The sequence below is a fragment of the Malus domestica genome, chromosome 16 (genome assembly GCF_042453785.1).
Source record: "Malus domestica chromosome 16, GDT2T_hap1".
NCBI lineage: Eukaryota > Viridiplantae > Streptophyta > Magnoliopsida > Rosales > Rosaceae > Malus > Malus domestica.
In genome coordinates, this window is record NC_091676.1 from 9,968,083 (window position 1) to 9,984,285 (window position 16,203).

Here is a 16,203-nt window from a genome sequence, read left to right on the forward strand (position 1 = left end):
ATAGTAGCCAACTGGTTGATGATATTCTGGAAATTGTTCAAGTGTTCTGCTACACTTAAACCATCCTTGTACTTCACATTGATGAGCTCTTTGATCAAGAAGGCTTTCTTAGCTGGAGTCTTCTTCTCGAACAAGGACTCAAGCTTTGTCCAAAACTCGCGAGCATTGGTTTCATTAGACACATGGTGAAAAACACTATCGTCCACCCATTGTCTAATTGTGCCAATAGCCTTGCGATTCATCTTCTTCCACTCGGCATCGGACATGCTCTCTGGCTTAGCGGCATCTCCTTCAATTGGCTCATGCAGATCCTTGCAATAGAGAATGTCCTCCATCCTTGGCTTCCATGTTACCCAATTGGAGTTGGTGAGTTTGATCCTAGTGCCACTTCCTTCCATCTCGCAGTACGAGCCAACCGGGCTCTGATACCACTTGTTAGGAATGTCGGTACTACAAGATAGAGAATGCACAAGGTAAAGTAGAAAATGGACACCAAGAATTTATGTGGTTCGGCAATTTATGCCTACGTCCACCAAACAAGGATCAATCTTCACTATATGAAAAAGATGAATACAACAAGAGTAGTCTTACCAAGGCAAAGACAAGGCTTGATGAATACAAGAAAGTATAATACACACTTTCTATCACTCTAAACTTCACTCACACAATGTGTAGTGGAACACTCTCACTCTCACTCTTGGAGTGGAACTCTAGCTTTGGACTTGATCCTTTGCTACTCACTCTTGGTTCTCAATTGGTTACATCACACCCATATTTATAGATGAGGGCTTGGCATTCTACTAGTTTCTAGTTCCTTCTTCAAACCTCTAGTATAGAAAAATCTAGACTAGCCACATACTTGTAGCTTCTAGATCTTTCCATTTGCAACCAAGGAAGCTAGTACTCTCTAGCTTCTTCCATCAACTTAATAACATGCTAGAATTGTCTAGCAAGCTCCAGCCTCATCTCTTGCTTACTAGAATAATCTAGAACATTGATCATGGGCTGGACCATATACCAACACCTTATCCGTAGATATGAGGGGGGAGCTGGATGACACTGCTGCCTTCAAGAACTTCAATAAGTATATTTCTCTTGAAGATTTTCCATACTTTAGTTCTACCTGTTTCTAGTTGACTACTTTTGGTTTGATTTTTCCTTCTGACGATATTTGTAATACTATTCAGATGGGGCAGTGTGGAGTTTCCATTGCCTTTCGGCAGAGTCTTAAGTCCTACAGAAACGTTTATTCATTCTCTGGATGAAAGGGTAATAACCTAACCGTTCCTTGTGCGGAAAGAAATTTATGATAAATTTCAATTTACTTAAGGATCAGCACTTTTTAAGAATTGTTCAAACTAAAGTTAAACATATATATTGCAGACAAGCGCGTCCTTAAAATTCACTGTGTTGAACCCAAAATGACGCATCTGGACCATGGTACCTGGAGGGGGTGCAAGTGTAATTTACGCTGATACTGTGAGTGGCCTGATGTATTGCAACGATATAGCTATACTGTCCCTGTAGCAGCCCTTTCAAAATTTTGGGTCTCCATTTTTTGCTTTAATTCATCGTTTCTGATTGAATGTGCACCCATTGCTATTTCTCCCCTCTGTTTCTTTGAACGTTGGGTACCTTTAAATTCATACCATGGCCTGTTGTAATATTCTGGCATCTTTATGGGAATTAGGTTGGAGATTTGGGTTATGCTTTAGAACTTGGAAATTATGCAGAGTATAGTGGAGCTCCAAATGAGGAAGAGGTGTTGCAATATGCAAGAGTTGCGATGGATGTAAGAAGCTTTTCTTATCTTACGAAGACCTCTTTTTTCTCTCTTGCTCACACACACACACACACACATCTTCTCGTTTTTACTTCATCTGACTAATCAAGTTGCAACCATTACATGCAGCATACACTAACTGCCAATAAAATTATCATATATTGCAGTGTGCAACAGCTGATCCAGATGGTCGTAAAAGAGCTCTAATAATTGGAGGTGGTATAGCTAATTTCAGAGACGTAGCTGCTACATTCCATGGAATTATTAGAGCCCTAAGGGAGAAGGTATCACCACATTTTGACATTCATATCATATACGATAGATTGGCCTAGTTGGTTTATTTTGTTTTGTATGCTCAAATCGTTTCTCTTTTGCGATATCAAAGGAATCCAAGCTAAAAGCGGCAAGAATGCATATATTTGTGAGAAGGGGCGGTCCAAATTATCAAACTGGTTTGGCAAAGATGTGTGCTTTGGGGGAAGAACTCGGAGTTCCTCTGGAGGTATGCGATGATTTTCTGGTTTTAACACTTGATATCAGTTAACTCCGCCTATGTCTTACATGGCCGGTCCCAAGCCCGGATAAAGGAGGAGGGGGAGGGCGTCAGGTAGTCGACAGCCGGCACTCCATGATCACGTCGAATCCTTATGAAAATGAATCCAGAACAAAATCGCGCTAAAGCTAGGGCGTCACCCGTAAGTGGCGCGCTGTGTGGCCCGAGCACAGTGATAAGTGAGCAAGGGTCGCTGTATCTCCATCCGCACCCGGATGCAGTGTTAAATGAGCAAGGGGGCCATAGAAACTTCTTTTCGAACGACTCCACTCAAAGTTGTTTGGGAGCATATGCTCCTATCAACTTTACCCGGGACACACAAAAGAAGTACTTTGATCCTATTAGACGGGGGAGGGTGAAGAAGCTAGGACAGAAGGGTAGAGTTCAAGAGAGCAAAATGCGTTTAGGAACGTGGAATATAGGAACCTTAACGGGAAAATCTATGGAAGTAGTGGAAGTTATGGTGAGGAGAAGGATAAATATTATGTGCCTACAAGAAACTAAGTGGGTTGGTAGTAAGGCAAAGGATCTAGAAAACTCAGGGTTTAAACTTTGGTATTCGGGCACAAATAGAACGAGAAACGGTGTTGGCATCATCGTGGACAAGACCTTGGTACAAGATGTTGTAGATGTCAAGAGGGTAGGAGATAGAATCATGGCAATCAAGATTGTAATAGGACAAGAACTTATCAATGTGATTAGTGCGTACGCACCTCAAGTAGGGTTGGATACGAGTTCGAAGGAGAAATTTTGGGAAGATCTTGGAGACTTGGTGCAAGGAATTGCTCAGACGGAGAAGTTATTTATAGGAGGAGATTTAAATGGACACGTGGGCAGGGAGACAGGCAACTATGGAGGTTTTCATGGTGGCCATGGTTTTGGGGAGAGAAACGAGGATGGGGAAGCTATCTTGGATTTTGCAATGGCATATGATCTCTTCTTAGCCAACACCTTCTTTAAGAAGAGAGAAGAACATGTGATCACCTACAAGAGTGGGTCGTCAAAAACACAAATAGATTTTCTTCTAATGAGGAAATGGGATCGTATAACTTGTAAGGATTGCAAAGTTATACCAGAAGAGAGCGTGGCTAATCAACATCGCTTGTTGGTGATGGATGTACATATCAAAAGAGTAAGACAAAAGAACAAGACTTGGAAGTGCCCAAGGACTAGATGGTGGAATCTAAAAGAAGAAAAACAAGCCATTTTCAAAGAGAAGGTAATCACCCAATGTGTGTGGGATAGAGAGGGGGAAGCTAGCCAAATGTGGGATTCCATGGCTAGTTGTATCCGAAAAGTAGCAAAAGAGGTATTAGGAGAGTCCAAGGGCTTTGCCCCACACCAAAAGGAATCTTGGTGGTGGAATGAGGAGGTACAAACAAAGGTGAAGGCTAAGAAGGAATGTTGTAAAGCCTTATACAAGGAGAGGACCGATGAAAATGGTGAAAGGTATAGAAAAGCGAAGCAAGAGGCGAAGAAAGCTGTCAGAGAAGCTAAGTTAGCGGCTTACGACGATATGTATAAACGACTAGATACCAAAGAAGGAGAGTTGGATATCTATAAACTATCTAGAGCAAGGGAAAAGAAGACAAGGGACCTAAACCAAGTGAGGTGCATCAAGGATGAGGATGGAAAGGTTCTTGCTACAGAGAACGCGGTTAAAGACAGATGGAGAGGTTATTTTCATAATCTTTTCAATGAAGGACATGAAATGAGTGCTTCTTTAGGGGAGTTGAGTAACTCAGAAGAGTGTAGAAACTACTCTTTTTATCGTCGAATCCGGAAGGAAGAAGTGGTTGTAGCGTTGAAGAAGATGAAGCATAAAAAAGCAATAGGCCCAGACGATATACCAATCGAAGTGTGGAAACTTTTGGGAGAGACAGGTATAACATGGCTCACTGACCTTTTCAATAGGATTTTGAAAACGAAGAAGATGCCAAATGAATGGCGAACGAGCACTTTGGTGCCTATCTACAAGAATAAGGGCGACGTACAAAATTGCATGAACTATAGGGGTATTAAGCTAATGAGTCATACAATGAAGCTCTGGGAGAGAGTCATTGAGCATAGATTGAGGCAAGAGACACGGGTTTCGGACAACCAATTCGGGTTCATGCCAGGGCGCTCAACCATGGAGGCAATCTATCTCTTACGAAGATTGATGGAAAGATATAGAGATGGGAAGAAGGATTTACACATGGTCTTTATAGATTTGGAAAAAGCGTATGATAGGGTCCCAAGAGACATTCTTTGGAGGATTTTAGAGAAGAAAGGAGTACGAGTAGCATATATCCAAGCTATAAAGGATATGTATGAAGGAGCAAAGACTGCCGTAAGAACTCATGAAGGACAAACCGAAAGCTTTCCCATAACTGTAGGATTACATCAAGGCTCATCCTTAAGTCCTTACCTTTTTGCGTTGGTAATGGATGAGTTAACAGGACATATTCAAGATGATATTCCTTGGTGTATGCTTTTCGCAGACGATATAGTGTTGATAGATGAAACTCAGGAAGGGGTAAATGCAAAGCTTAACCTTTGGAGAAAAGTGTTGGAATCTAAAGGTCTTCGCCTAAGCCGATCAAAGACAGAATATATGGAGTGCAAGTTCAGTGCAAATGGAGGCCAAAACGAGTTAGGGGTGAGGATCGGAGATCAAGAAATACCAAAGAGCGACCGTTTTCGTTACCTAGGATCTATCTTGCAAAAGAACGGAGAATTAGATGGAGATCTCAACCATAGAATACAAGCTGGATGGATGAAGTGGAAGAGTGCATCCGGCGTGTTATGTGACCGTCGTATGCCACTGAAGCTCAAGGGAAAATTTTATAGGACGGCAATAAGGCCGGCGATGCTGTATGGCACAGAATGTTGGGCGGTGAAACATCAGCACGTACACAAAATGGGTGTAGCGGAGATGAGGATGCTTCGTTGGATGTGTGGGCACACGAGAAAGGATAAGATTAGGAATGAGGATATCCGGGGTAAAGTAGGAGTAGCCGAAATTGAAGGAAAGATGAGAGAAAATCGGTTACGGTGGTTTGGACATGTACAAAGAAGGCCTACTGACGCTCCGATTAGAAGATGCGACTATGGGACAGAGGTTCAGGGCCGAAGGGGTAGAGGAAGACCTAGGAAAACTTTGGAAGAGACTCTAAGAAAAGACTTAGAGTACTTGGATCTAACGAAGGACATGACACAGGATCGAGCACAATGGCGTTCTAAGATTCATATAGCCGATCCCACCCAGTGACTTGGATTTTCCAAGTCTCCAACCGAGAAGTTTTCCTCACTCGGAAAATTAAGGGAACACTACCCCAACCTACATGCTCCACTCAGAAAGCTTCAACATACAAGCTTCAACAAAAGAAAATTCAAAGAACTTAGCGAATAAGGCTTTGGTGTATTTAACACAATACGTTGAAATGAAGGAAAGCTTATTTATTGATATCCCCGATAAGCTACAAATATGTACATATACATGAGTCAAAATAAACACACAAGAGGGAGCCTTCACAAAGGTTGCTTAGGAGAAGTCTCAGCAGTAGGTAGAGCCCCAGAAAGAGAAGGCACCGGAGGGGGATCATTTGGAGCCTCAGTACTGGACAGAACCCTAGAAGGAGGAGGCATCAGAGGTTGATCATTTGGAGCTTCATTACGCGGTACAGCCCCAGAAGACGAAGGCAATAAATGCCTTTGGAACAAACCCACAAATCTCTGATGATCAAGTAAAACCTGACCATCAGTTTCCTTCATCTGGTCAAGCTTCCTCTTCATGTTTGTAGCATAGTCATGTGCGAGCCGGTGCAACTGTTTATTCTCATGCTTGAGCCCTCTAATCTCCTGTTTGAGACTCATCACTTCAGCCGCCAATGATTCAACTTGGCAGGTTCGAGCAAATAGGCGTTGGGCCATATTAGACACAGAACCTGCACACTGAACACTGAGAGCCAGCGAATCCTTAACAGCTAACTCATCAGACCGTTTGGAAAGTAGTCTGTTATCTTTGGGAGTGAGAAGGTTCCTGGCCACCACCGCAGCGGTCATATCATTCTTCATCACGGAATCCCCAACGGTAAGATGACCAGTAGGGGAGACGAAGGATGGGCGCCATATGTTGTCTGGAGAAGGCGGGGCTGCTTCTTCAACAAGGTTCAAGTCAAAACGACGGTCGGAGGGGCCAGACATTTTCAAAGGTGTTGAAGAGAGAAGAGGTCGGACAAATCAAGATCTTAGAAGTGCAAGAATGAAGCTTCTACTGGTGGAGATTCAAGTGTGCTTTGGAACTTAATGCCAGCCCCTATAAAAATCTGCACTCGACGGAGCTTCAGAAATCGAAGAAGCGCCTGCTCAGAAATCGAAGAGGCGTTTGCTTTCTCAAAAGCTGGGCTGCTTAGAGATCACGAGGGTTGATCTCAGAAATCGAAGAGGCGTTTGCTTTCTCAAAAGTTGGGCTGCTCAAAGACCACAAAGGCCGATCTCAGAAATCGAAGAGGCGCTCGCTTTCTCAAAAGCTGGGCTCCCCAGAGACCACGAGGGCCGATCTCAGAAATCGAAGAGGCACCTACTTTTCCAGCCTTGTCAGCACCTGTCACACGCACACTCAGCTTTGCGGAAATTATGGGCATTCTATCGAAGACTTCTGGGGAAGTAGAAAACACATGAATCTTACTGTTCAATCACCCACTTGCCACACGCAAAAATAGCTCATGGGTACCACAGAAAACTTTGCCAAAGTTCTCTGCCAAAGTTGAGCACGTGAAGCTTGCAGCTCCCACTACATCGCTCTGACCAAGAAGGGTAAAAGAATAGCAAATAAACAGCACTAACAAAGTTTAAACCCATAAATTTTGAAGGTCTAGCTACCATATTATTACCCACAAGGGTAAAGGAACAGTACCACTGCTGGATAATTGGAAAGTCCCTGTGTGTCAACCTCTGTGCTTCGTGGCAAGGTAGACTAGCAAACATGCCCAACCTTTACTCACATTCGAGAAAACACTCCCAACAAGATTGCTTGCTCCAAAATCGAAGAGGCACCGTCCTCCGAATCTCGAGAGCCAGACTCCCAACATGACTACTTTCTTAAAAATCGAAGAGAAGCTTCGTGGCAAGGTAGACTAGCAAACATGCCCAACCTTTACTCACATTCGAGAAAACACTCCCAACAAGATTGCTTGCTCCAAAATCGAAGAGGCACCGCCCTCCGAATCTCGAGAGCCAGACTCCCAACATGATTACTTTCTCAAAAATCGAAGAGACACTGCTCCCCGAATCTTCGAGAGCCAGACCCCCAGCATGATTGCTTTCTCAAAAATCGATGACGCATCGTTCTCCGAATCAATCGAAGAGATGCTCGCTTTCTCAAAAGCTGGGCTGCTCAGAGACCACGAGGGCCAATCTCAGAAATCGAAGAGGCACCTACTTTTCTAGCCTTGTCAGCACCTGTCACACGCACACTCAGCTTTGCAGAAATTATGGGCATTCTGTCGAAGACTTCTGGTGAAGTAGAAAGCACATGAATCTTACTGTTCAATCACCCACTTCCCACACGCAACAATAGCTCATGGGTACCACATATAACTTTGCCAAAGTTCTCTGCCAAAGTTGAGCACGTGAAGCTTGCAGCTCCCACTACATCGCTCTGACCAAGAAAGGTAAAAGAATAGCAAAGAAACAGCACTAACAAAGTTTAGACACATAAATTTTGAAGGTCTAGCTACCATATTATTACCCATAAGGGTAAAGGAACAGTACCACTGCTGGATAATTGGAAAGTCCCTGTGTGTCAACCTCTGTGCTTCGTGGCAAGGTAGACTAGCAAACATGCCCAACCTTTACTCACATTCGAGAAAACACTCCCAACAAGATTGCTTGCTCCAAAATCGAAGAGGCACCGTCCTCCGAATCTCGAGAGCCAGACTCCCAACATGACTACTTTCTCAAAATCGAAGAGAGGGTAAAGGAACAGTACCATTGCTGGATAATTGGAAAGTCCCTGTGTGTCAACCTTTGTGCTTCGTGGCAAGGTAGACTAGCAAACATGCCCAACCTTTACTCACATTCGAGACAACACTCCCAACAAGATTGCTTGCTCCAAAATCGAAGAGGCACCGCCCTTCGAATCTCGAGAGCCAGACTCCCAACATGATTACTTCCTCAAAATCGAAGAGACACTGCTCTCCGAATCTCGAGAGTCAGACCCCCAACATGATTGCTTTCTCAAAAATCGATGAGGCATCGTTCTCCGAATCTCGAGAGCCAGATACCACAGACCACTTTTTCAAAGTGCTCTGACAGAGTTAAAACATGTGAAACTGGCAGCTCCCACTACCGTGCTATGACCAAACAGGGTAAAGGAATAGCATTACTACTTGTTGTTAGGGAGACTCCTATATATGTCGACCTCCATCCCCAACGGACAGGCAGACCTGCAAAAATGCTCAACCCTTCATCATATCTGAGAGGGCACTCCCAACGAAGCCTTTCGAAATATTCAGCTTTCTTTCCCCCCGATAATACCTCTGCAAACAAGCTATACTAGAGCAAGAATATCTCATATCATCAGGGTTAAAAGCAAGAGTATCCCATATCATGCTTTTTCCCTGTCTTTTCCTTTGGCCTTGTTTTTACCTGCAAGACAAGGAGAAAGAGAGCAATCAGTCAGCACTTGGAATCAAGCTTCCAGCCAAGAACTGACTGCCTGGAACCCCTTACCTGATTACTTACCTGGCATTGCTCTCGAGTACTCATGTTCAACATCTTATGTTTCCAGGGAAGATTCCGCATCTGCTTGAGGAACAGATAGGGCAAGTGCGAAGGATACAAGGAAGCATGTGGAGACAAGCGTAACAGCACACGTGCCGATACATCCATTACTCTGTCAAAAGCAAAAGTATCCCATATCAGCAGGGCGGAACGTACTCTAGATTTGATGGACTTGTTTTGACCCTCAAATTCTTCAGTCGGCCTTATACTCTGGAGGAAACCAGAAAACCCTCCAGCTCAGTTCAAGAATAAGCCTGTGGAAAGTTACTTCTTCAAAAGCAAAAGTATCTCATATCATCTCTTCTCATTTTTCTTCTCTTTATCCTTCATGCTGCTGCAAGATGGGGAGAAGGTGAACAATCAGTCGGAGCTCTGATTGCTTACCTTGTCTGTCACCTCTTTCAGCAGACCCCCTAGCTCGGCGACTTGGGGGACTCCTACTACATGGTTTGTATCGCGCTTGACCAAGCCTGAAACTACAAGTAAGCTTCAAGTGAAATTGATACATTACCTTGTGCATCTCCACCAGTTAAAGATACCACCCCTGGATGGAGGAAGAGTACTTCCAGAGAAGATGCCACATCTACCTATGAGACAGATAAGGCAAGTCAAGACGACACCACACTCCGATACTTAGAAGTTTCGTGATTACGAGATCATTCTCCCACAATATTTCCTAATGTCATTTGTACTAAATCATTCACTTGTACTCACTAAAGGAGAGCTTGAACCTATGTACTTGTGTAAACCCTTCACAATTAATGAGAACTCTTCTATTCCGTGGACGTAGCCAATCTGGGTGAACCACGTACATCTTGTGTTTGCTTTCCTATCTCTATCCATTTATATACTTATCCACACTAATGACCGGAGCAATCTAGCGAAGATCACAAAAAGCGACTGTTTTCGCTACCTAGGATCTATCTTGCAAGAGAACGGAGAATTAGATGGAGATCTCAACCATAGAATACGAGCTGGATGGATGAAGTGTAAGAATGCATCTGGCGTGTTGTGTGACCGTCGTAGGCCACTGAAGCTCAAGGGAAAATGTTATAGGACGGCAATAAGGCCAGCGATGTTGTATGGCACAGAATGTTGGGCGGTGAAGCATCAACACGTACACAAAATGGGTGTAGCGGAGATGAGGATGCTTCGTGGGATGTGTGGGCACACGAGAAAGGATAAGATTGGGAATGAGGATATCCGAGGTAAAGTAGGAGTAGCCGAAATTGTAGGAAAGATGAGAGAAAATCGGCTCCGGTGATTTGGACATGTGCAAAGAAGGCCGACTGACGCTCCGGTTCGAAGATGTGACTAAGGGACAGAGGTTCAGGGCCGAAGGGGTAGAGGAAGACCTAGGAAAACTTTGGAAGAGACTCTAAGAAAAGACTTAGAGTACTTGGATCTAACGGAGGACATGACACAAAACCGAGCGCAATGGCGTTCTAAGATTCATATAGCCGACCCCACTTAGTGAGAAAAGGCTTTGTTGTTGTTGTTGTTGTTGACACTTGATATCAGTTGTTAACAAGCCTTATTCTTGAAGAACTTTAAAAGGGTGAACTAAAACACAAATAGATTATAAGCTACGGGCTGCAAGCCTGACGTCGTTTCTCAATGCAGGTTTATGGCCCTAAGGCAGCAATGACCGGAATGTGCAAACAAGCAAGCAATTGAGTGCATCGTGGATGAAGCTTAAGAGTTTCTTATTCGCGGCTCTTTGTATGAGTTTTCAAGCCTCGAAGTGTGTTTATGATTTGGCCAAAAAGGCAAAAAGTATGAATTGTGAGTTTGTCTTGGCAAGATGAGAGCGCATAATTTCTTCAGTTTTCCAATCTTTTCAACTATTGTGACTTATTGTGATGAACCATGGTAAGTGTGTTCTTGTTTTGAAAGGAAATGGTTGCATTGTGTTGTTTTGAAAGTAAATGGTTGTATTCCTTCCTTTCCTTCCGTTTTCTGCCCCCTTGAGTATTTCAAGTTTAAACAAGTAAGAGGTAATAAGCAAAAGAAAATATGTATCACAAAAATTTTACATATCTTTAGAGAATGAGGAAGTGAGTAATTTTTATTTTTAAACAACAATATCCTACATGTAAGGGGAGGGCGATAGTCTACTATGAGGGGAGGGGGTGGATTGGGCTAAGAGAAAATCCAGGATCCATGTGTTTATTAATTTGAATCTAAGATGTTCGAGTTTATGATTTGTTTTTGTTCAATAGAAATTAGAGAATCAAACGTTTTTTGAAATGTCATCATTCAATTTTAAATGAATGTGTTTTGACTTTTTCATGTTTATTACTTTACGAAATTAATTTTCACATCCTTATTTTTCTTTTATACACTACTTTTCATCTCTCACCCTTGTGTTGGATAAATAAAAATAAAGAATCAAATGACGAAGTTGCATTACAAGTTTTTCCTGGCAAATATATATAAAATATGAGGATTAACCACTTTTACCCTAAATGTAAAAAGTGAAAAACCCACTTGTCTATAATCGCCTTGTGACTTTCTCTGTCTCACACTGCTCGTTTCCGTGAGCAATGGATTGATTGCAACCCTGCAAAATTGGGGTAATTGTTTTTTTTCTTGGAAAATCTAGGCATTATTTGCGGGCAAGTATAAAACTTTGGTCAAAGTCTGAATTGGGTAGTTTTTTCTTTTCATTATTGTGAGTGTAAGCATGGAATGATTTGCAACTCTGCAAAAATTGGATCTTTCATTCTGCTTAGAAAAATGTAGATATATGCATGGATTGGTTGCATCTGTTGTTAATTAATTCTTAGAAGTTTGAAACTTTGAACAAAATCTGAATTGGGTAAAAATTTCTGATTATTATGAGTGTAGATATATGCATGGATTGGTTGCAACTCTGCAAAATTTGGGCATTAGTAATTTGTATGCAGCAGCACCTATGAGACCTGTAAGTTGGTAATTTGGTGTTAAAGACTTAAGGTTCTTCCAAAATGAATCTCTCTTTACACTTGTGAATTCGGACCTCTTTGTGCTGCTTGGGATTAAATTTATTTGACTGTAATCGTTACTGTTGATGGATTACTGAACAGTACAGTGGGTGTTACGTCCATACTCGATGGGGCTTTTGATAATACAGGGTCAGGCATTGCTTGAAGATTAGGTAGGTTATCAATTTTTGTTTGGATAATTTGGGTTTGTCATCGTCTTTTTTTTCCCCGCCTACTCCATGGTCTGACATGCGGTTATTTTCAGTGTTAAAGACTAGACTGAACATAATTCTGGCTTGCAACATTCTGAAGAATAGTCCCATGCTTGAGGTTTGTACCCTCTCTGTCTCGAACACATAGAGAAACAATACACACATGAACACGAGACTATCAGTTGTCTGTTTCTTTGTCGTTTGCATATGTGCAGGAATGGATTCGTCTGTGTTTGCACGTTTTGTTAGCTATTTTCACCGAATCATTTGCCCCTTGTTCTTGTGATTTCAGGTAGATGCTGAAAATTGTTGGTTCAGAAGCTAATCAATCTTGGGTTCACAAGGCCAAAGTCCGAAGGATTCTAGTCATAGCCGGGGCTTTTTGATTCTGCTGGATATGAGGAATGTTTACTAGTCTGATTCCAGACGTCAAGCGTCGTAGTAACCCTCACTAGTCCGATTATAGTCGTAAAGTTGACACTTTTCGCAGGCTATGGTGTGATTAAACATGTATCAGGCTATGGTTCACTTGTAAGGAATGAGTATCATTCTCACATGTTTTACAAAGAGGAGTGGAATTGGAAGGAAAGAGTTTATGCGGTTCAAATTTGCTTTTGGCGAGAATTAAACCTAAAATCTCTCACTTATAAGTGAAGAGGAATATCACATCGTAATACTAAGTGACCATGCACTTACTAACATGGGGAATAAATAAATAAGTGGATCTCTTGTTGATTTTGGTACGACATACCTGAAAAATTAAGGTATGGGATAATCATGGGGTGGTGGGTGTTTATCCCATTCCCATTCTTTCTCATCAACATTCCTTATCTTATTCCATCCCATACTCATACCAAGACATTAAACATGCCATTAATCCTATCATTAGTTGTGATTGAAATAAATAAGTTTCTTTATTTCCTTACAACTTGGACACTATTTTTTTGGGCTTTCTTGTTTCAATACCATTTTTAAGAAAACAATTTAGGAAAAATATCATATTTTTAGTTTAGGTACTAATGAAAATGTCAACCAAAATTATTTTATGAATATCACTATATAATTACATGATTACCCCTCAAACCCACTAACTTTTTGGGTTAGCAGTGGCCGGCCGGCCAACTTTCAGGCTAATTTTTTCAGCCGCACAACCAAATTTTCGGTGACTTTTTTGGTATGCTGGTCAACTTTTCGATGACTTTTTGGGTTATTGATCTTTTTTTTTTCTTCTGCCATTAGTTAAACTTTTCGTCGATATTTTCTAGCGGCCGAAAATTTCCAGTGACAGGCCACCAACTTTTTTGGTGACCGGCCAACGAACTTTTTCGACGCCATAGAAAAAATGATTTCAAAATGTCTTCAATGAGATTTGAACTTAAGACCTTAAAGTGAGAAATAACAACTTGTACTATTACACTAAATGGATAAATGGTTTTGGATTGATAATTAATAAAAAAGAAAAGAAGTATGACCCATAAGTAGTCCACATTTCTTAAAAGATGGGGATCCTCAGAAAACGAATGTCTTCAAATTCATAATCAAATGCCTAACAAAACCAGGAATCATATCAACTAGCCAGCGGAAGAAACCAAAAGAACGTTTGACCTACTACGTACTGATAGTGTATATAAATAGCACCACACTTATAACTTGATCATTCTCTTAATCTCCGTTTTTTCGGTTTTTTTCTTGACCGGATACAATATTTGACATCAAAGGACGTTGGAGTATGGTATAAAACCTTTTCCTTGAGAAACAGATAAACACTCCCTTTTTTTTTTTTTTTGTTATGGTAGAATCATCATCTTGGGATTCTACTCCTTAATTACGGTTTCCTTGTATATCAAGTATTTTAGAATTGTAAGTATTTTAGGATTCCTGCTACAGTTGGGTTACGTTTAACCCTATATATATATATATATATATTATAAACTTTGTACAAAAATTAATTCAATAGTCAATTTTGCTACTTGCACCGGATTATCTACGATTAAAAAATGGATTTGTTCAATTTTATCACCCACAGTTTGAACCATGGTAAGATTCTCTCTGCATATCTGTGTGCATATATACATATATATATATATATATCAGTATATTTACGTTATTCTTGTGTTTCCTTGCATATATATATATATATATATATATATACACATATATATCAGTATATTTACGTTATTCTTGTGTTTCTATGCATATTATTTTGTTGCAGGGGTTTCCAGATCATATTCAGATTCACCTCCAGCTCATTACATTAAAAAAAATAAAGTCGTTTTCAGTGCTAAAGAAACATTCAACACATGTACATCAATCAACGGAATTTGAAGCTGAAGGATACAAATGGTAATCCCCATTCTCATATCTGCTGATTAAGGATGTGTTTGAATTTTTTTTGGAATGGCTAAAAGTTTTTTTTTAATAATAAAGCGCTTTTGACTATGTTTTGCAAAACTTTAAAGCGCTTTTGAGTCTTAAAAAATACTTACTAGATAAGCACATGAATTTATAGTAAAAATTTCTACAGGTCCATAGTAAAAGCACTTCTATAGAGTTGTGGCCTTGTTACCAATGTTCACTAACAAATAGATCCACAGATTCATAGCAAACTCTTCTTTTCTTAGAGATACGGTCGATGTGGGATATGTGACTTGTGTTGTAATCCTCGTACGCATAAAATTTTATTTCTCCAATCATCACTATCTAGTTTTGGGTTAGACGTTCTAATACCATCAGGAAACCACGAATAATGCACCAGTGATACCTTGTGAATAAACTAACAAACACACACACACATAATGCATTTGAGTTGATGGTAGGTTTCTTCTTCTATGTTCAACATGCAATAATTCTGGCCTATTATGTATATCTACATACTCACAGGAAACTGGCGCTCTACCCAAATGGAAACAAGAAGAAGAATGTGAAAGACTTCATCTCTGTCTACTTGGAAATGGCTGGAGTAAAATCACTTCCGGCTGGTTGGGAAGTATATGTTGATTTGAGAGTGTTTTTGCTTGATCAGAATAAGGGATCGTACTTGGTTCTCCAAGGTATATATGTGTGTAATGTGTGTATGTGTGTATGTGTGTGTGTGTGTATTCTATTTCTCATGCATGCATCCAGCAGATAAGAGACCGGTTAATATGTGTTGATGAGGTCACGTCGAGAAGCTGAGGGTCTTTGTATATGCTTATTGAATGAGGGTCTTCTAAATTTTAAGGGATTAAGTCCAAGTTAGTCAGGAATGAACCATAAAATATAGATAGAGCTATTATAAATGTTTTCCATGAGTATTACAATGGTATGTGAGAGGGATTTGCAAATCATTACTTACTTAGAAGGTTTTAGTTTCAAATTCCTCTCACATGCTTTAATTAGTTCAACTCATATAAGACATTCCTTATCCCCTCTAAGTAACATTTGTAGACTTGAATTAAAACCCCTCACCCTAACATAGCTTTAGGGAATTGGGTTATCCTCATACATATTGCTAATTGATTTTATGGTAAAATATCAACTTCATTCATAATATATCAGAACAAATGTACCAACGTGTTGAGCCCAACACATGCTCCCACGTCACCCAATATATGTCCCCAACGTGTTATTCTTGAATGATCACACACGAGAGAATCTCAATTTCCTTCATGTGCTTTTGGACATTACTCATCATTTTTATGGTCTTTCTTATTAATATTTATTTTCTTGGTGCATTTAGATCCTAATATAAAGCAAAAGTGCTTTCATGGGGCGATGCTTGATGCCGGTATTGATAAACTCATCTCACTGAAAGAATTTACTGATGCTTCCAATGGCTATCTGGTAAATGACGACTGCGTGGTTGGAGCTGAGGTCTTCGTTTGTAAAGAAAAAAGAGCAGCCAAGGCAGAGTTTCTATCAATGAGCTATTATTCTTTTACG

General features: G+C 40.7%; 1 protein-coding gene and 1 long non-coding RNA gene across 2 annotated transcripts; both read left to right on the forward strand.

Moving 5' to 3' along the window:
• The first annotated feature begins 936 nt into the window (after window positions 1-936).
• On the forward strand, window positions 937-11,014 carry LOC103433850 (ATP-citrate synthase alpha chain protein 3). The gene is given in 7 exon segments (XM_029096436.2): window positions 937-1,084; window positions 1,188-1,269; window positions 1,384-1,479; window positions 1,691-1,792; window positions 1,951-2,067; window positions 2,169-2,285; window positions 10,728-11,014. Coding segments are annotated over 7 exon segments (615 nt in total). The 5' UTR covers window positions 937-1,037; the 3' UTR covers window positions 10,782-11,014.
• Window positions 11,015-12,123: 1,109 nt separating this feature from the next.
• Window positions 12,124-12,720, forward strand: LOC139192719 (uncharacterized). Its single transcript, XR_011577064.1, has 3 exons — window positions 12,124-12,243; window positions 12,336-12,400; window positions 12,575-12,720. It is a non-coding gene; the product is annotated as an uncharacterized lncRNA (long non-coding RNA).
• The last annotated feature ends 3,483 nt before the right edge of the window (window positions 12,721-16,203 follow it).